The 20,477-nt window shown below is 40.4% G+C and overlaps 2 protein-coding genes and 1 pseudogene across 3 annotated transcripts in view; 1 reads left to right on the top strand and 2 right to left on the bottom strand.

Annotated features, from left to right (window-relative positions):
- Positions 1 to 1,033: 1,033 nt before the first annotated feature.
- On the bottom strand, positions 1,034 to 8,419 carry LOC147009687 (uncharacterized; annotated as a pseudogene).
- LOC147009686 (uncharacterized) lies at positions 5,992 to 18,074 on the bottom strand. Its single transcript, XM_085861676.1, has 3 exons — positions 17,090 to 18,074; positions 8,972 to 10,452; positions 5,992 to 6,235 (listed from the first exon to the last, which is right to left on the bottom strand). The coding sequence occupies exons 1-2, from the start codon at positions 17,149 to 17,151 to the stop codon at positions 8,982 to 8,984; spliced, it is 1,533 nt and encodes a 510-aa protein (XP_085717802.1). The 5' UTR covers positions 17,152 to 18,074; the 3' UTR covers positions 5,992 to 6,235; positions 8,972 to 8,981.
- Positions 18,075 to 19,585: 1,511 nt separating this feature from the next.
- Positions 19,586 to 20,477, top strand: part of ZRSR2 (zinc finger CCCH-type, RNA binding motif and serine/arginine rich 2) — a 49,223-nt gene continuing 48,331 nt past the window's right edge. Inside the window, exon 1 of one of the 2 annotated variants that reach the window (XM_085862410.1) lies at positions 19,586 to 19,727. In XM_085862410.1, the coding sequence (XP_085718536.1) occupies positions 19,684 to 19,727 (44 nt within the window). In that variant the 5' untranslated portion in view covers positions 19,586 to 19,683. The remainder of the gene's footprint in view (positions 19,728 to 20,477) is intronic. The other variant, XM_085862409.1, reaches the window with a different exon arrangement.

Below are 20,477 nucleotides of genomic sequence, written 5' to 3'. Positions count from 1 at the left end.
TTTCTCGGTTCATTCGTCCGAAGTACTGCACCAGGTTGGATAATTTGATTTTGTTACCTCCACCACCGAAGGTGAAGGAGGTTGTTTTCACCCCCTTTCTGTCTGTTTGTTTGTGTGCAGGATATTTCAAAAAGTTGTGGACAGGTTGGGTGTGTAAGAAAGACGAACTGATTCGATTTTGGTGAAGATCCGGATCCGACTACGAGAAATTTAAAAGTGATTCTTCACCATTGAGAGAGAGAGAGCGCCAAAAACGATATATAGCATGATATTTCAAAAATGTATTGGGCCTGATGTGTTCTAGTGGATCAGGAATTACGTGGCGGAGGTATGCGCTCTACCGAGTGCCCTTCCAGTTATTAATATAACATGGTTCGAAGCAAACAAGACGTGGTACAAAACCAAACTGTGCACAGACAATTATTATTCACAACCTGTCGTGCACACGTGTCCATGAAAAAAAAATTGCAGAATTCCATACAGAGGTCCCACAGTCACTTCTCAGCAGAACAGAAGCTGTCCTTGTAAGGTTGTTTCCGGCACAGCATGTTGTGGGAGAAAATGATTATATTAATGTACTCTCAATAAATAATTGTTGCTGGTACTTTATAAATTTAATTTTTTATGCTATAAGTCGAATTGGCTGTCAGTTATGCTTCCTTTTAGCCAAGAGTCTTTTGACCTAAATGTTGATAAAAAGGAATGTCTTGCTATGGAACAAAGTGACCTGGTTGATAACGCCAACTTTTACCATGATTACATCATTCGCTTTTCACCAAGGAGACACGTATTGCATTTTGAATTATTTTGCCTATATGCTTATCAGACCCCTCTCCGCTCCCTTCAAAGTATATAAATGCCAGAAAATGTAATCTGAGTTGAGTGCAAATCATTGTGGATGTATAACATCTCAGTGTTTTTGAACTCCTTGGTACCAAGTTAAAATAAAATTATCTGACGTAATGTACTTTCCGTTGTGGACGGTGAATAAATAGTGGCTTTCATTTGAGTAACAGGATTTACATCGAGTCGGTTAAATACAAAATTCTACAACAATGTGAACTGTCGTGTGCTCCTCACGAAGGTACCCTATGAGAGACGAGGAAAAGGGATGGCACATCCGATATTTCAACGTATCGAATGGTACTCCCAGGATTTGAGCCACTGCTCAAAAAGACTGCTCACCACGGTCACGACACGTCTTTGTTGATGGAAAGCCGATCCCCCAAAAATCCTCAGGGCTCGAGGGCACGGCATAACGTGCTCTGTGCCTGGAGCACTCTTGGATTCTCTTGGCGCGCTGTCTGGGTGTCAGGTGCACATTGTGCTGGGCACAGGTAGATGCGCATGGCTTTACCTCACAAGGAAGGAGGCAAGGCCATTTCAGCCATCATGTTTTTGCCTGCTAACATCCCAGGGCTATCAGCTCATGCTGGTGGTGCCAATTATACAACTAACGCCAAGCAAGGGATTTGCCAAGGGTACAGATGCACAATGACCTATTCCTTGAGATATGCTGAGCTTTACCATCCATTTAAGTCCAGTCAGTCAGCCGTTCATCCGCATGTGAGGGAGGGCATGCTCTAAGATGCATGACGTCATGCAGAAACTACACCCATAATGACAATTTGTAGTTGCCCGAATCCAATGTGAATCGATTCGAGACCGAGGACCTCAAGCCGGCCACCATGGACACAATCCGCGCACGGTAGTACGCAATTACCATTGTGAAAGAAGCACCGGACAAGTTTCCATGATGTGAAGGAAATCGGGGAAATTCTATCCTATTCGACATACATTCAGAAGTCAAACTAGGATTTCATAAATCTAAACAACAAGAACAAATGTGCTTAATGCAGTCAGAACTTGTGGCAGGAAAAGAACACTCACACGCTCTTTGTGAGCGTGATCCGAAAGTTTCATCCTTTCGTCCTTCTTACGCACAACATCCACATAAGCGTATTCTCCATTAGTTTTCACTGGATTGTCATCTTGAAGCGTATCTACACTTTTCTGCCCAAATCTACCCTCCTCATCACCAATTTCTCTTCCATTACCACCATAGTGCTTTTCCTTGTCCAGGCTCAGCTGAGCCTTTTCTTCATCTCTTGGAGAGATCCCACCCTCTTGGCAGTTCATCTTCTTGTCTCCATCCTCCGAATTCTCACGTATAAGCCTCCCAGACCTCTCATCGGTTGTTACGTCAACGAGTGGCTCGGCACACATGGTACACAGCTTTGTGGCTTCGATATGGCACACAGCTATCAGATAAGTTCCTGGGGGCAGGCTTGGTTCAGGAAGGTCGGACAAATACTCACCGCTGGTTGTGCGATCAAAAAGCACCGGAATTGAGTCCTGATGGCAAGGTTGTATCGGTGGCGCTGGAGGAAGAGAGAAATACAAGAAAACAGGATTTGTGGAGCAGGTTTGGCAAACCAAATCAATTGGAGTAACATTTCGGGACTACAAAATGATCTGTCATCACTTTGTAACATACACCAGCAGAGGATAAATGTGGAACGTCAAAAACAAGGATGCAAGTCATCATGGAGGACAGCCTCCAACCACACCTTAAAAGTGGTTGGAGTAGAACACACACACACACACACACACACACACACACACACACACACACACACACACACACACACACACACACACACACACACACACACACGTTTAAAGAAGAGGGATGTGTTAATAAATAAATAAATGCACAAAGATAAAAGTAGAACTAAATTTATAGATAAATTATAATTCAAGTTGGTTTGTATAAAGTGGGGAGGGGAGAGAGAGTGTACATCAATAATTCACGGTGGTATTTAGGTATCGGTGATGGAAAAGTGTATATAAATAAATAAATAATCCAAAGTTGTGTGTTGGTAGTGAAGACTGTAAAGGGCAAATAAATTAATAATGGATCCTGAAAGCATGTACAACTCTGGACTATTCTTTCTCATTATTATTATTTTTTTTAATTGTCAAAATTCGAAAAAAAATTGTGTCCCATGACTTTTGGCTCCGATCCCAAAATTATTTGAAGTGCCTCATGTCCAGATATTGTTGCATACACCTGCCAAATATGAAAGAAATGCATTGAAATTTTTGAGTAGAGGCACGGACATACAGACAGGAATACACAGACTGGCAGTATGCAAAAAAAACAAGCCCCCAAACAGGTTGCCTGACACCTGACTGTGGGTTTAAAAAATACAAATTAAGGAAATAAATTTTACTTTGATGGATGGCAGTTGAACAAAAATCTCTTGGCATCTTATTATCGTAGATGATCATGCAATCTGTGTCACCCGATTCGCGATAGCTTTCAATGGACTCGTAACCTTCTGGGCTCTTTGCTTTCCGTGGCCAAACCTTGGACCTTCCTGTGTGGATCGGCAGCGGAGGGGAAGGTGAGCAGCAAGTGGACGTCAAGTTAGGCCTGGCGTGATTCGATTCCCCATGTTGTGTGGAAGTTCATCCATGGGCTACATGGCCATTTGTGGGAGCAGATAGGGCGACTTGGTGGATCGTGACTTCTCAGCATCTCCTTGACAAGGTGGCGCAGCAGAACTGGAGTATGTGTTTTCAACATGCTGTGATGGACAGGAAAGAATGGCAGCTTTCTCATTTAGCTCCAGAACACACCTGCAGATGGAGATATGTTATAGAAATCAAAGGTTGGAATTTTTGGGGGTTTTATGATTAGCTTGTCTGGAATTTAAATTCCAGATAAGGTATTGTCACCGCGCACCGTCCGTCTCCTTTTTTTTACTTCTCCGGCCAAACTGCTGGGCTCATCCGGTTGAAATTTGGCAGCAACTTTCCTCTCCTGACTGATAACAGGAATTTGCAAAGCTCGTTTTGGTCACATGATTTTAAGGAGGTGAAAATGGCCAACCTAGTAAATTCCTTCAAAAATCTTCTTCTCCAGACCCACCAGTCAGAATACTACCAAATTTGGGTTTCAACTTAAGGCCAGGATAGGGATGCTAAATTTTGGGGGGCCATTTTGGTCACGTGACTGGAAGTGGGTCAAAATGGCAGTCCCACAAATTCCTTCCAAAATCTTCTCCAGATCCACCAGTCAGAATGCCACCAAATTTGAGTTACAACTTTAGGACAAGGTCGGGATGTTAAATTGCAGAGGTCACGCCGATCACATGGCTGGAAGTGTGTCAAAATAGCGAACTTTGTAAATGTTTGGGAAAATTGCGTAAATTCCTTCAAAAACCTTCCTCTCCAGACCCATCAGCCAGAATGCCACCAAATTTGGGTTTCAACCTTTATACGCCAAGGCCCAGAAAGGCTCCAGGTCCAGTCGTCCTATTTTTTTTGTTTGCCATTTATATTTCTCTGATGTAAATGTAAAGAGGTTTACATTATTTACAAACAACCTGCCGGCTGATTCCAGAGCGATTTCAGGGCTTACCAAGCCAGCCGTTCTTTGTAAACGGTTTTGAATGGAGTGCTTGCTTGAGTGCTTAAGCCACTTGGCGAGCTCACCACAAGAAACTTGGTAACTGAACGCACCCCTATGGTCGTGTCCCGGATTGTTTTTTTTAATTTTTTACCGATTACACCACAAGTACTCAAGAGTCTGGAGTCCAGACTGAGCGATGTTATGATAAATTTCTTATAAATAAAATAAACGGAGAAAAGTGTGAAGTTTCGGAAGTCAGTTGGTTGATTTTAAGATCACCACAGCAGATTTCATTCGATCTGGATCGGAGAAGCTCACCATCGCAGATTGCAGAAGATCGTTGATTTGGACGACCGCGACAAGAAAATCGAAATATCACACTCCTTCTTGAGCGGGGCCCACAGTCCATCGGGACGGTTTGCAGCGGGTGAAAGGCAGTGGGGAGAGAGTTTATTTTGCTTAACCATGGACTTTTTGCATTTTATTATGTAGATTATATTTATGGACACGAGGGTTTCAGGACGTGTTTGACATTGAGAAGCGATGGAGTTATTGGCCTCATGGTGGTGACCTTTTCCTGCAAGCCAGCAGCAGCATTGCCTGACCTCACATCCCAATATACACTTTATGACGGCCTTTGATCGTCTCAAACAGCCATGAAGGCCAATGTATAGGAACTGAAAACCTAGCTCAGATTGTGAAGTATCTACACCCAAAATTTGGGCCTCTCGGTGCTGCAGTTCGGCCATAAAAGAGTAACAACCAAACACACAATCAAACACACAAATACTTGAAAATATTTATAAAAATTTAGAACAATCCTCACCCTCATTTTCAAACCCAAACCCAAACTGAACCCTAAACCTGACATTCAAACCCAAACCCAAACCTAAGCCTTACATTCAAACCCAAACCCAACCCTGACATTCCAACCCAATCCTAAGCCTTACATTCAAACCCAAACCCAATCCTAAGCCTTACATTCAAACCCAAACCCAATCCTAAGCCTTACATTCAAACCCAATCCTGAGCCTTACATTCAAACCCAAACCCAACCCTGACATTCCAACCCAATATTAAGCCTTACATTCAAATCCAAACCCAATCCTAAGCCTTACATTCAAACCGAAACCCAACCCTTACATTCAAACCGAAACCCAACCCTTACATTCAAACCCAATCCTGAGCCTTACATTCAAACCCAAACCCAACCCTTACATTCAAACCGAAACCCAACCCTTACATTCAAACCCAATCCTGAGCCTTACATTCAAACCCAAACCCAACCCTGACATTCCAACCCAATCCTAACCCTTACATTCAAACTGAAACCCAACCCTTACATTTAAACCCAAACCCAACCCTGACATTCAAACCCAGATGTGTTGGACTACAAAGACTTCCCCATGACAAATGACCTTCACCATGTGACTGGATCATTTTATGCCAGTGGTTAATGGATACCATACTCAGGGGACAACTACGTACAAAACAAACGGAAAATAGAAAACACCCAGCCCTCACATTAAAACCCAACCCCAACCCTCACACTCCAAAGCCAACCCCAATTGCAAGATCATAAATCATTTTTGCAGTTAAATATATATATTTTTATTTTTAACAGTTCAATATTAATACAAGGTGAATTCAGTCTTTGAACTCAACAAAGTTTTGTTTTTTCTTTTCTTCCAGTTCCATCATCAGAATGAGGTTTCAGTTCTTTCAGGTTTGAAGAAGTCTAAGGTGGGGGGGGGGGGGTTCCATCATAAATGTGTCCAAGGAGTTCTTCTGTCTCCCATCACTTTCTTGATATTGCTGAAAAAGAATAAATAAATATATTACTTTTCTAATATCGAATGAAATAATATATCATTTAATTATTTTTTAATCAACTGCATTTACCCTTTCATCAAGCAAAGGAAGGTTGAGAACCCGGAGAGCCTTCTTCGTGTCACCCACTTACCAAATCTTCAAAAGAGAACCCACTTTGATTCTCCAATGCTGGACGGTTTTCCTGGTTTTCCAAAAAATTGTAATTCTCCAAGGGAGGTCTCATAGTTTGAGCAATCAAGGCAGAACATTTCCTGAGTGAGGTAGGTCTCACATTGTGAGCCTTCAAAGCAGAACATTTTCCTGATTTTTTCCAGAATTTTGTGGGTCATCAAGGTAGAACTTGCATGCTGGATCATCAAGGTGGAACTCTTTTTGTGGATCATCAAGGTAGAACTTGCATGCTGGATCATCAAGGTGGAACTCGTTTTGTGGATCATCAAGGTAGAACTTGCATGCTGGATCATCAAGGTGGAACTCGTTTTGTGGATCATCAAGGTAGAACTTGCATGCTGGATCATCAAGGTGGAACTCTTTTTGTGGGTCACCAGGGTCGAACTTTCATGCTCGATCATCAAGGTAGAACTTGCATGATAGATCATCAAGGTGGAACTTGCATGCTGGATAATCAAGGTGGAACTCGTTTTGTGGATCATCAAGGTAGAACTTGCATGCTGGATCATCAAGGTGGAACTCCTTTTGTGGATCATCAAGGTCGAACTTTCATGCTCGATCATCAAGGTAGAACTTGCATGCTCGATCATCAAGGTAGAACTTGCATGCCAGATCATCAAGGTGGAACTTGCATGCTGGATAATCAAGGGAGAACTTTCATGCCAGATCATCAAGGTATAACTTTCATGCAAGATCATCAAGGTCGAACTTTCATGCCAGATCATCAAGGTGGAACTTGTACGCTGGATAATCAAGGTGGAACTCGTTTTGTGGATCATCAAGGTAGAACTTTCTTGCCAGATCATCAAGGTGGAACTTGCATGCCAGATCATCAAGGCTGAACTTGCATGCTGGATAATCAAGGTGGAACTCGTTTTGTGGATCATCAAGGTTGAACTTTCATGCCAGATCATCAAGGTGGAACTTGCATGCTGGATCTTCAAGGTGGAACTCCTTTTGTGGGTCATCAAGGTAGAACTTTCATGCCAGATCATCAAGGTAGAACTTTCATGCTGGATCATCAAGGTGGAACTCGTTTTGTGGATCATCAAGGTAGAACTTGCATGCTGGATCATCAAGGTGGAACTCCTTTTGTGGGTCATCAAGGTCGAACTTTCATGCTCGATCATCAAGGTAGAACTTGCATGATAGATCATCAAGGTAGAACTTGCATGCTGGATCATCAAGGTGGAACTCGTTTTGTGGATCATCAAGGTAGAACTTGCATGCTGGATCATCAAGATGGAACATGTATGATAGATCATCAAGGTAGAACTTGCATGCTGGATCATCAAGGTGGAACTCGTTTTGTGGATCATCAAGGTAGAACTTGCATGCTGGATCATCAAGGTGGAACTCCTTTTGTGGGTCATCAAGGTCGAACTTTCATGCTCGATCATCAAGGTAGAACTTGCATGATAGATCATCAAGGTAGAACTTGCATGCTGGATCATCAAGGTGGAACTCGTTTTGTGGATCATCAAGGTAGAACTTGCATGCTGGATCATCAAGATGGAACATGTATGATAGATCATCAAGGTAGAACTTGCATGCTGGATCATCAAGGTGGAACTCCTTTTGTCGGTCATCAAGGTAGAACTTTCATGCCAGATCATCAATGTGGAACTCGTTTTGTGGATCATCAAGATTGAACTCATTTTGTCTCCAATGTGAAACCCTTTCGCTGGGTTTTGGTCGTTCAAAAGGTTTTCCAATAAATGAATGATTTGACTCCCAGCTTTAGGAAGGACATGTTTGTTTCGTATCTCCAATACAACTTTCCCAACATTGTCGATATCCGAGTACATTGCAGGAGAAGATTGATGCTTGAGGGTGGCTGTCACAGCTGTCAGTTCTGAAGTACCTTCCTTTGCTCGATTGCAACGTTTCTGGCTCACCTGGAACCGTGTGTTTTTTTGAAATCAGTGAAATGCTGATAACACGTATCATGATAACTGGCACCACGAGGTATATTCGAAAAGTCCATGCCGGCATGACTCCCGTAATGAAACTTCGCCATCTCACTGCATTCACCATGAAACTCTATCCATGCAGACAAATATCCACGGTACTTACCCCACTGAACCTGTGTGAAGGTAGGAATCTCTTGTTTCCTTAAGGATGATATGTGCATGACACACAGTGAGGGCGATTTTTCAGGGCACTTTTTCTGAAAGCATCATTGCGATGAACCCCTTTCATGGAGGTCGCCATTGCTGGATAAATAGAGCACTTTCCACAACACAGGCTGATGATTATCTGGGTGTCAAATCTACTATTGTGTGGGACCAACTCACTCTGCCTGTGAGTGGCCACACTATAAGAAAATAGTGCTGAATGTTAACGGTGAGTACTCAGTATTGCACACAGTTCAAGATGCAACCTTTTGATATTGATGAGAAAATATATTTATGAAACATTTTTAAGCGTGGATAAGTAGCACCCCTCCAATGGAAGGAAACTTAACGAAAGTTCTGACCCGCTTAAGGCCAAAACGTATTCACCGAGGTTTGTGAGTGCTGTGATTGAAATAGTACAGCCCAGTACCTTCAGATCATCATCTTCGACCCCTCTTTATCTCATTGCCATTCTGCTGAAGGTGGATCTTTATCAGGGTCCATCCTGATCTTGTTTTTCGTTCAGTTCTCCATCCTCTCTCCCCAAGACGTACGTCTTCCACCGAAGTTTCCTTCATTTCCTTTCGAGCAGAATTAGAAGGTGTATATTCCCTTTGTTCAAATCCACAAAAGTCCTCCTTTTGTCCAGTTTTCTGGCGAACGAGGAGTTTCAGCATACCGGGCACAGGAGAACAAGTTGCTCCATTCCCGGTTGTGCCTGAACCTTGATCAGCTTCACTTTGTTCAATGGATCTCCGACTCTTTCTGAAATGTTTCCGGCCAGCAACATTCACTTGAACACGTTTCTTCTCTCGGGGTTCCTCGTTCAATTCTCCGAAATCTTTCGCTGCATTCTTTACTTCCTTTGGCTCATCTTCACCGTCAAACGTCACCACAGTCGTTTTCTCATGAAATTGCAATTTCTTTTGCTTGATGACATCTTTCTTCTCCTTCTGCTGTTCCTTCCCCCCAATTACGAGTGAGTGCCGTTTGTCGCCAAAGAGTTCACTTTCCCCCACACCTGTCACAGTGTGATCAACCTGCTCTTTGTCACCAATAATTCCTGCAGGTTCATTCAATAGATGTTCAATCTTTAGGTCTTGTTGTGAAGTCTCGATCCGTCCAATTTCATTCGTTTCCCGAGTTGGTTCAGTTTCATCGTTGCTGCAATCAGGGGTGATGTTATCTTCCAACTGAATCGCTTCAGCCTGCATTATGTCATCTTTAGTCCTCATCTGCATCGTGTCATCATGATTCTCAATCTGTATCACATCGTCGTTATTATCAATCTGCTGCTCTGTATCCCTAATTCCATGTGAGCCTCGTTTGTCGCCAAAGACTTCTCCACATGGTTCAGTTTCCCCTTCCATGTCCCGTGTCACAGTGTGATCTACCTCATCTACGTCACCAATGCTTCCTGCAGGTTCATTCAATACAAGTTCAATGTTTGGTTCCCCTTCTGAACTCTTGGTTCCTTCAATTTCATTCTTTTCCTGAATTGATTCAGTTACATCGTTGCTACAATCAGGGGTGATGTTATCTTCCAGCTGAATGGCATGTATAACCGTTTCATCAAGCCGCATCACATGATCATTACGATCCTCCATAATTACTCCTCCTTCTTCATCTGAAAAGTTTTCCTCAATAACAATTGCATGCCAATCATTGGACTTTCTGTCCTTGGATTCCTCATTTTGAGGAACTTCGGTGATTTGTGCTTCAGGTATGAGCATCGTTTCACTCTCCTCTTCTGTGCTTTTAACAACACATTCAATTTTATCATTGTTCATTCCGTTTTCTTCTTCCTTTTTCTTTCCTTCATCCAATTCCTTTGCAGCATCACCATTGTGTCCTTCCTCTTGATTGCTGCAAACGTTGCGTCTCCTTTTCTGTCTTCGAAAACATCGAAAACTGCATAACAACACAAGGTGAGATGCATGGATGTATCGATCAGTACATCACACGAAAACTTTCTTGTACTCGGCACGCCAACTCGTCACTGAGCTGATGGGTTTAATCAAAATTCAGCAATCCTGCTTCTTGTTCAAAAGAGTAAATACTTGCTTTTAAAAGAAGCTTGTTTGTGATTGAACGGGCACGAATTTTTGTTTCAAGAAAATCGATAATTACCTTTGTAACCAAGAAAATCGATAATTACCTTTCTAACCAAGAAAATCGATAATTACCTTTCCAACCAAGAATATCGATAATTACCTTTCCAACCAAGAAAATCGATAATTTCCTTTCCAACCAAGAAAATCGTGTTACCTTTCCAACCAAGAAAATCGATAATTACCTTTCCAACCAAGAAAATCGACAATTACCTTTCCAACCAAGAAAATCGATAATTTCCTTTCCAACCAAGAAAATCGTGTTACCTTTCCAACCAAGAAAATCGATAATTACCTTTCCAACCAAGAAAATCGATAATTACCTTTCCAACCAAGAAAATCGATAATTACCTTTCCAACCAAGAAAATCGATAATTACCTTTCCAACCAAGAAAATCATTAATTACCTTTCCAACCAAGAAAATCGATAATGACCTTTCTCACCAAGAAAATCAATAATTACCTTTCCAACCAAGAAAATCATTAATTACCTTTCCAACCAAGAAAATCGATAATGACCTTTCTCACCAAGAAAATCAATAATTACCTTTCTAACCAAGAAAATCGATAATTACCTTTCCAACCAAGAAAATCGTGTTACCTTTCCAACCAAGAATATCGATAATTACCTTTCCAACCAAGAAAATCGATAATGACCTTTCTCACCAAGAAAATCAATAATTACCTTTCCAACCAAGAAAATCGATAATTACCTTTCCAACCAAGAAAATCGATAATTACCTTTCCAACCAAGAAAATCGATAATTACCTTTCCAACCAAGAAAATCGATAATTACCTTTCCAACCAAGAAAATCGATAATTACCTTTCCAACCAAGAAAATCGATAATTACCTTTCCAACCAAGAAAATCGATAATTACCTTTCCAACCAAGAAAATCGATAATTACCTTTCCAACCAAGAAAATCGATAATGACCTTTCTCACCAAGAAAATCAATAATTACCTTTCCAACCAAGAAAATCGATAATTACCTTTCCAACCAAGAAAATCGATAATGACCTTTCTCACCAAGAAAATCAATAATTACCTTTCTAACCAAGAAAATCGATAATTACCTTTCCAACCAAGAAAATCGATAATTATCTTTCCAACCAAGAAAATTGATAATTACCTTTCCAACCAAGAAAATCGATACTTACCTTTCTAACCAAGAAAATCGATAATCACCTTTCCAACCAAGAAAATCGAGAATTAGCTTTCCAACCAAGAAAATCGATAATTACCTTTCCAACCAAGAAAATTGATAATTACCTTGCCAACCAAGAAAATCGATAATTACCTTTCTAACCAACAAAATCGACAATTACCTCTCTAACCAACAAAATCGATAATTACCTTCCCAACCAAGGAAATCGATAGTTACCTTTCTTTCCAAGAAAATCGATAATTACCTTTCGAACCAAGAAAATCGATAATTACCTTTCTAACCAAGAAGATCAATAATTACCTTTCTAACAAAGAAAATCGATAATTACCTTTCTAACCAAGAAAATCAATAATTACCTTTCTAACCAAGAAAATCAATAATTACCTTTCTAACCAAGAAAATCGATAATTACCTTTCCAACCAAGAAAATCGATAATAACCTTTCTAACCGAGAAAATCGATGATTACCTTTGTAACCAAGAAAATCAATAATTACCTTTCCAACCAAGAAAATCGATAATTACCTTTCCAACCAAGAAAATCGATAATTACCTTTCCAACCAAGAAAATCGACAATTACCTTTCCAACCAAGAAAATCGATAATTACCTTTCCAACCAAGAAAATCGATAATTACCTTTCCAACCAAGAAAATCGATAATTACCTTTCCAACCAAGAAAATCGATAATTACCTTTCCAACCAAGAAAATCGATAATTACCTTTCCAACCAAGAAAATCGATAATTACCTTTCCAACCAAGAAAATCGAAAATGACCTTTCTCACCAAGAAAATCAATAATTACCTTTCCAACCAAGAAAATCGATAATTACCTTTCCAACCAAGAAAATCGATAATGACCTTTCTCACCAAGAAAATCAATAATTACCTTTCTAACCAAGAAAATCGATAATTACCTTTCCAACCAAGAAAATCGATAATTATCTTTCCAACCAAGAAAATTGATAATTACCTTTCCAACCAAGAAAATCGATACTTACCTTTCTAACCAAGAAAATCGATAATCACCTTTCCAACCAAGAAAATCGAGAATTACCTTTCCAACCAAGAAAATCGATAATTACCTTTCCAACCAAGAAAATTGATAATTACCTTTCCAACCAAGAAAATCGATAATTACCTTTCTAACCAACAAAATCGACAATTACCTCTCTAACCAACAAAATCGATAATTACCTTCCCAACCAAGGAAATCGATAGTTACCTTTCTTTCCAAGAAAATCGATAATTACCTTTCGAACCAAGAAAATCGATAATTACCTTTCTAACCAAGAAAATCAATAATTACCTTTCTAACAAAGAAAATCGATAATTACCTTTCTAACCAAGAAAATCAATAATTACCTTTCTAACCAAGAAAATCAATAATTACCTTTCTAACCAAGAAAATCGATAATTACCTTTCCAACCAAGAAAATCGATAATAACCTTTCTAACCGAGAAAATCGATGATTACCTTTGTAACCAAGAAAATCGATAATTACCTTTCCAACCAAGAAAATCGATAATTACCTTTCTAACCGAGAAAATCGATGATTACTTTTCTAACCAAGAAAATCGATAATCACCTTTCCAACCAAGAAAATCGATAATTACCTTTCCAACCAAGAAAATCGATAATTACCTTTCTAACCAAGAAAATCGATGATTACCTTTCTAACCAAGAAAATCGATAATTACCTTTCTAACCAAGAAAATCATCAATTACCTTTTTATCAAGTAAATCGATAATTTCCTTTCCAACCAAGAAAATCGACGATTATAATTACCTATCTACCCAAGAAAATCGATAATTACCTTTCTAACCAACAAAATCGATAATTACCTTTCTAACCAACAAAATCGACAATTACCTCTCTAACCAACAAAATCGATAATTACCTTCCCAACCAAGGAAATCGATAGTTACCTTTCTTTCCAAGAAAATCGATAATTACCTTTCGAACCAAGAAAATCGATAATTACCTTTCTAACCAAGAAAATCAATAATTACCTTTCTAACCAAGAAAATCGATAATTACCTTTCAAACCAAGAAAATCGATAATTACCTTTCTAACCAAGAAAATCAATAATTACCTTTCTAACCAAGAAAATCAATAATTACCTTTCTAACCAAGAAAATCGATAATTACCTTTCTAACCAAGAAAATCGATAATTACCTTTCCAACCAAGAAAATCGATAATTACCTTTCCAACCAAGAAAATCGATAATTACCTTTCCAACCAAGAAAATCTATAATTAGCTTTCCAACCAAGAAAATCGATAATTACTTTTCTAACCAAGAAAATCGATAATTACCTTTCCAACCAAGAAAATCTATAATTAGCTTTCCAACAGCACCAGTGATATATTATTATATGACAACAGAAACCCCTTCGAATGAAGCGTGATGGACACTTGAATGGATGCTTCTCCTTTTAGTAACAGATGAATGTGTGTGTGTGTGTGTGTGTGTGTGTGTGTGTGTGTGTGTTTATGTGTGTACATGTTTATGTATGAGTTTATACATGCATATGTTTATGTGTGTGTGTGTGTGTGTGTGTGTGTGTGTGTGTTTATGTGTGTACATGTTTATGTATGAGTTTATCCATGCATATGTTTATGTGTGTGTGTGTGTGTGTGTTTATGTGTGTACGTGTTTATGTATGAGTTTATACATGCATATGTTTATGTGTGTGTGTGTGTGTGTGTGTGTGTTTATGTGTGTACATGTTTATGTATGAGTTTATACATGCATATGTTTATGTGTGTGTGTGTGTGTGTGTGTGTGTGTGTTTATGTGTGTACATGTTTATGTATGAGTTTATACATGCATATGTTTATGTGTGTGTGTGTGTGTGTGTGTGTGTTTATGTGTGTACATGTTTATGTATGAGTTTATACATGCATATGTTTATGTGTGTGTGTGTGTGTGTGTGTGTGTGTGTGTTTATGTGTGTACATGTTTATGTATGAGTTTATACATTCATATGTTTATGTGTGTGTGTGTGTGTGTGTGTGTGTGTGTGTTTATGTGTACATGTTTATGTATGAGTTTATACATGCATATGTTTATGTGTGTGTGTGTGTGTGTGTGTGTTTATGTGTGTACATGTTTATGTATGAGTTTATACATGCATATGTTTATGTGTGTGTGTGTGTGTGTGTGTGTGTTTATGTGTGTACATGTTTATGTATGAGTTTATACATGCATATGTTTATGTGTGTGTGTGTGTGTGTGTGTGTGTTTATGTGTGTACATGTTTATGTATGAGTTTATACATGCATATGTTTATGTGTGTGTGTGTGTGTGTGTTTATGTGTGTACGTGTTTATGTATGAGTTTATACATGCATATGTTTATGTATGTGTGTGGAGGGTGTCAAAAAGTATCCGCAATGTATTTTTATTTAAATAATATATCTACAATTATGCTTATGCCTTCAGCTTAATGGCTCGGGTGGTGGTCTTGGGATCATGGAATCCTGATTTCAAATCCCATTAGGTTGTTGAAGTAATACCAGGTGGGGTTGACTGCCTGTCTTCCTTTTGAGGTTGGCAAAACGAGTGCCAGCTGCTGTTATCCTGTGTTGGAGTGGTGACCTGTCTAAGATAGTGCCCAATGGCCAAGGACACTGCTGAGGCAGGACCAATGTTCTGCACACAGTATGGTCCCAATGGATGGATGGAATTGAGCATGTACAAGAGCATCATTTTACCACATTGTCCCCCTCTTTGTCAACCGACTTCATCCATCCGTTCACAAGCTTCTGTATGTGCTCAGAAAAAAGTTTTTGTCTGAGAGACGAGCCACACATGCACCACGTCTGTCACTTGTTGGTCACTAGCAAAGTGGTGCCCTCTAAAAGCGTCTTTGAGTGGACCAAAAAGGTGAAAGTCTGAAGTGAGTAGGTCACCACGAGACGGAGGATGCTCCAACACCTTAAAGTTCAGTTACCAGAGGGTTTCCATGTATGGGCTGCAGTGTGTGGATGCGAAATGTTGTGCAACAATGCAACAACTTTTGACAGTAGTCCCCAGCGATTCCATCAAATAGCTGGTTTCATCTGATCACGGAGCATTTCACAATAAGGGACACTGTTTTCCGTTGTGCTCTCTTATTGATGGTGTTCCAAAATTGGGCCTCGTGAGCCCCAGGAAAGTGATTATCACTTTTCCAGCTGATGGTTGACTTTTGAACTTCTTTTTCACTCAATTACAAATGAACAGGAAATAAAAATGATATGCACATATGGGAAAAATGACATGCCCAGACCAGGAATTTTTCTGCACATACCAGTGTTCTGCCATCTGAGCTATCTGGGCATCTGGAGAATTTTGTACTCAGTCTGTGGGTCACCCAGATCGTTGTACCAACAGACAAAAAAATAAAACCAATGTCACCCTCAGGGTGACCAGTATCTTGCCAAAATGTGAACATGAGTGACTTATTTATTCCATTAAAGTGACTCAAAAAATAAGGGTTTCGTCGACCTTGATGCTTGACCTTTTTGTGCCCTTGACCTTTGACCTTGACCTTTATATTTCCGTACGGTTAATGGTATCTCTCCAGGACCGTTGTACATGAAATATCAAGATTTTGGTGAGAACTGAGGAAATAAAATTTTCACGAAAAATCCGTTTTTTCGTCATGATGTCATCAAATGACGTCATAGCGTCAAACTTTTGACAGATGTGGAAATAAAAGCACTTATCAAGCGCTTTCATATGAGGTATTACTCGATATGGTATCTAAGATTTCAAAATATGACCTTGGGGTCAAAAATTTTCGACCTCCAGCACTAACCATGAAGGTCAAGGCCAATCGCCACCAAAAATTAATCAGCCGAGCGCCAGACCATGATCTATATTCCCATGAAGTTTGAAGACGATCCGATCAAAATTACTCAAAAAATAAGGGTTTCGTCGACTCCCCTGATTTGCGACAAAGTGACCTTGACCTTTGACCTTGACCTTGAAAATTTTATGCGCTGAAAGGGACCTCTATAGGCCTCTGATATGCAAAGTTACAAAAATTTCCAATGATAACTGTGCTCTGCAGAGTGATCGATACGTGATTACAGACAAACAAAAAAAAACAAAAAAAAACATACAAGCTGACCAACATATCTTGCAAAAACTTCGTTTTGGCAAATAATAAACAAAATTATGCAACACAAGACAAAAAATGTACCAACACGGGGTGCAAGAAATCTCTTCAGATTAAATAATATGATTGATAAACAGGAAGCAAATGATTCCTTACCAGAGATGGACGCACTTTTTCCTTTTGTTATTCGGAAATGATCGGGCACGTTTCCACGCCATCAAAAATTTGATGAGCGTTAACGCGGCGAGGATCAGAATGACTCCAACTTGAAAATATTTCAGCAGGTCAATTTGTTGAACCCATTGCTGACCATTGTCCCGGATGATCTATGAGCATACGGACATGAGGAGTATTGGTACAAAAAATAAAAGCTGTCCAAATGTCTGCAATGGATCAAACACTTTGAAAATGTCTTTCAACCCTGAAAAATGTCACACTCTCACAATCTCTCTCTGAAAGGACCATCTGGAAAACCCTCCCTTCAACTTTCTAAACAATCCTCTTCAGTTTTACCATTGTGCCCTCCTCTTGATGAAGTTCAGACATTCAAACTCCTGGGTCTCACTATCAGCCATGATCTTTCCTGAGCGAATCCCATTTCAAAGTTGGCCTCCAAAGCCAGCCTCCGATTCGTCGTACAAGGTCCTTCCTCGGCACATCAAAAATCCTTTCCACCGACAAGACTTTCAACCTCAGCCTCAGGACATAATATTTTCCCTTCTCGGCTGCCGACTCTCCCTCACCCCTTTCTCAGCTTGATGCCATGAAAACCAAGGTCTTCAAACTTATTGGAATCTCCTGCGATGAAGCTGGCTGAGTCTTTGGGTCGTCATTGCAGACAGGTTGGTGGTGTCTCTCTGTCTTCCCCCATCTCCTTTGGGGTCTTGCACCCTCTGCCCTTTCTCTGCTTTGTCCACCCCCAAGGTTTTTGCAGGGCACTCACGGTCCACCATCAACCTCCTTCTGTTGAAACTACCTAAATCCAGGAGCACTGTTCCCCTCCACTCATTTGTTCCTTTTTTTTCTCCCCTGTGGGGACCAACTTCCATATTCTCTTCAATCTCATTCTTCGCTCCATGTCCACAAAAAAGCCGTTCACCACCATTTCAGATCATCCCTAATTCAAAACTAGGATCTTTTCTACCCTCGTTAACCCACCCTCCCCACCCCCCACCACTTCCCCTCCCCCACCCCAATCCCTCCTCCTTCCAAATTTCGTTTTCCCTCCTGAAAGTTTCCTTCTGCATCCATCTTGTCCACCCTATGCATCCTCTCCTGCCCCACAATGCGTCCTCACTCCCATTGCTTGTCCAAGTCTCCCTCTATCTTTGAATTTCACTCTGCTCTTCCTTTTGTCCTGTTGTGTTCTGATCCATTCAGTATGCTCTTCGTACTAGCTCTTCAACAAGCCTTGACTAGGCATTCAAAAAATATAATACATTGAACTTTCTGATCATCTATAGCACATGTTCTAAATCTGAAAATGTCGAATAAACTGCTCTGATCGTCTTTCTATCCCTTGCTGTACAGGGTGTAACAAAATTCTGGAATCATGGGTTAATTGTTTTGTTTTTTTTGTCAGGATGGTACCATTGAAAATGGGTTACACTATGCAGGACAAAGCTGAACTGGTCCTCCTACATGCTGGAGGTTGAAGCCAAAGACAAACTTGTCAAGAATTCCAACGCCGACCCACGATTCCAGCTTTTTTCTACACCCTGTATATTCTGTCATCATCAATTTGATACTTTACCCGAGTCTTCGTGTAAACCACAACCACTTCTCCTTCCCACTTACCCGGCGAGGTACATTCTCAGTCCAAATGTTTGAACGCACTCGGTACATGGGTACGTGGTTCTTTCGTACCGGGTCAATGTGCGTCTTGTCCTCTTTGGAGGCGAAAAAAGCCAAAATGAGACAGAGCAGATGTGACATGGTTGTTTCCACCACGAAAGCTGTCTGCAAATGAACTTGGACAATGCACTGCATGTGGGATTTATTAACCACCATTGTGACGTCATAATGCTTTTAAAAAAGAATGATCTCAGCCACGCCCCAATGTATTGCCGTCATGGCAACACAAAGCTTTTAAAAATGAGTCTCAATTTTAACCAAAATCGCAGGTCTTTCAGTTAAAATTTTTCTATTAAGGGAAATAAAATATTAAAATATGGAACATCGAGGGAAATTTAGGGAAATTTTGTTCAAGTTCTGAGGAAATTCACTTCCGCCAGAGTGGAAGCACCGGTTGGTTCCTGATATTTACCGACAAGTTCTAGGGTGTGGCATATATAGAGTCTTGCTGCTCTGAAGATGATTTTATTTTTCAAACAAGAATACGTCTCCTCAGGAATCATTTGCACACTACAGTATATATCTATATATATATATATATATATTTTTTTTTTTATGTAAAACTCATTTTGCACATTAGAATCTTGAATGAGATTTAAAAAAAAATGAGTAAAAAAAACCCCAACAGTCATGGAGGCAGAGATCGGTCGGTTAGGCCTAGCCCGAGCGGAAACACCTTTCTGGTTGAACGATAAGCACTCACGAAGCGGCAAAAAGGTGCTAAAATGAATTCAAGAAACGGAGCAAACTATGTAAAGTGTCCTCGATGTTGATGTCTCCCTTTCCTGTCGACGTGTTTGTCCACGTGGTCTATATAGAGCCAAGCAGCTCTGAAAAGCCATTAAAACTCCAAAGAGGAAGAAGAAGATGTCTTATGATCACATGGTCTACGGAAGATGGCGGCGCCCATCGCCTCTTGTGCCGTCAATTTAAAACTCAGGTAATAAACCATTATATTTGCAACTCAGTGCACAAGAGGCCTGATGTGTGACGTTAATGGCCTCTCATGTAACGCATTTCAAAGTATGATAAATGTTCGATTGTGGTTTTTTTCCTCCCGATGACGATCTGTGAAGTGTCAGATTAAGATTATAGCAGGAATTAGTCATTTGTTCAAGGTACCGGCGATAGCTCGCCTCCACTTCGCAAAGGAAACCAGGATATCTTTGACGTCCACCAACGAATGCCGGCAGACGGGACGCTCGTCCAACGTCCATCCGAGGGACGTCACACAGGGACGTCACACCCACTGATGAATCAACCTGCCTGTGAAACACGAGGACGACTGTTGAAACCTGGGACTGGATTCAAACCCAGGCCAGACAGCTTTGCGGCGAGTGTGTGTACCTCTAGGCCGAGAGGGCATCTTCTGTCAGCGACGACTTGGGCAAAATATGTCCAAAACATTGATATGAAAGGAACAGGAAAATTATTTGCATTTGTGGAGAAAGTAGTTTCATGTTTTTATCTTCAGTATCAGTCATGATGAACTTGCTCCCCCCGCCACCACACGCACACGCACACACACGCACACGCACACGCACACGCACACGCACACGCACACGCACACGCACACACACACACTCCTCGCCTGCTCTTGGCTTCATGGTTAAGGTGGCCAGCTTAAGATCTCAGGATCTTGAGTTTGAGCCCTATCGTGCCGTTAAATAACATCAGGTCGGTTGACTCA

Source organism: Eptatretus burgeri, chromosome 17 (assembly GCF_056783735.1).
Source record: "Eptatretus burgeri isolate ZD-2024b chromosome 17, Ebu_testis_v1, whole genome shotgun sequence".
Classification (NCBI taxonomy): Eukaryota; Metazoa; Chordata; class Myxini; order Myxiniformes; family Myxinidae; genus Eptatretus; species Eptatretus burgeri.
The sequence above is the reverse complement of the archived record's forward strand: the minus strand, read 5'-3'. Positions and strand labels throughout refer to the sequence as shown.

Bases quoted from the DNA above. Each gene is read 5' to 3' on its own strand.
- LOC147009686 (XM_085861676.1), bottom strand. From the start codon at position 17,151: ATGGCGTGGAAACGTGCCCGATCATTTCCGAATAACAAAAGGAAAAAG. The intron at 10,453-17,089 runs GTAAGGAATCAT...GTTGTTATGCAG, and splicing joins AAAAAGTGCGTCCATCTCTG to TTTTCGATGTTTTCGAAGAC.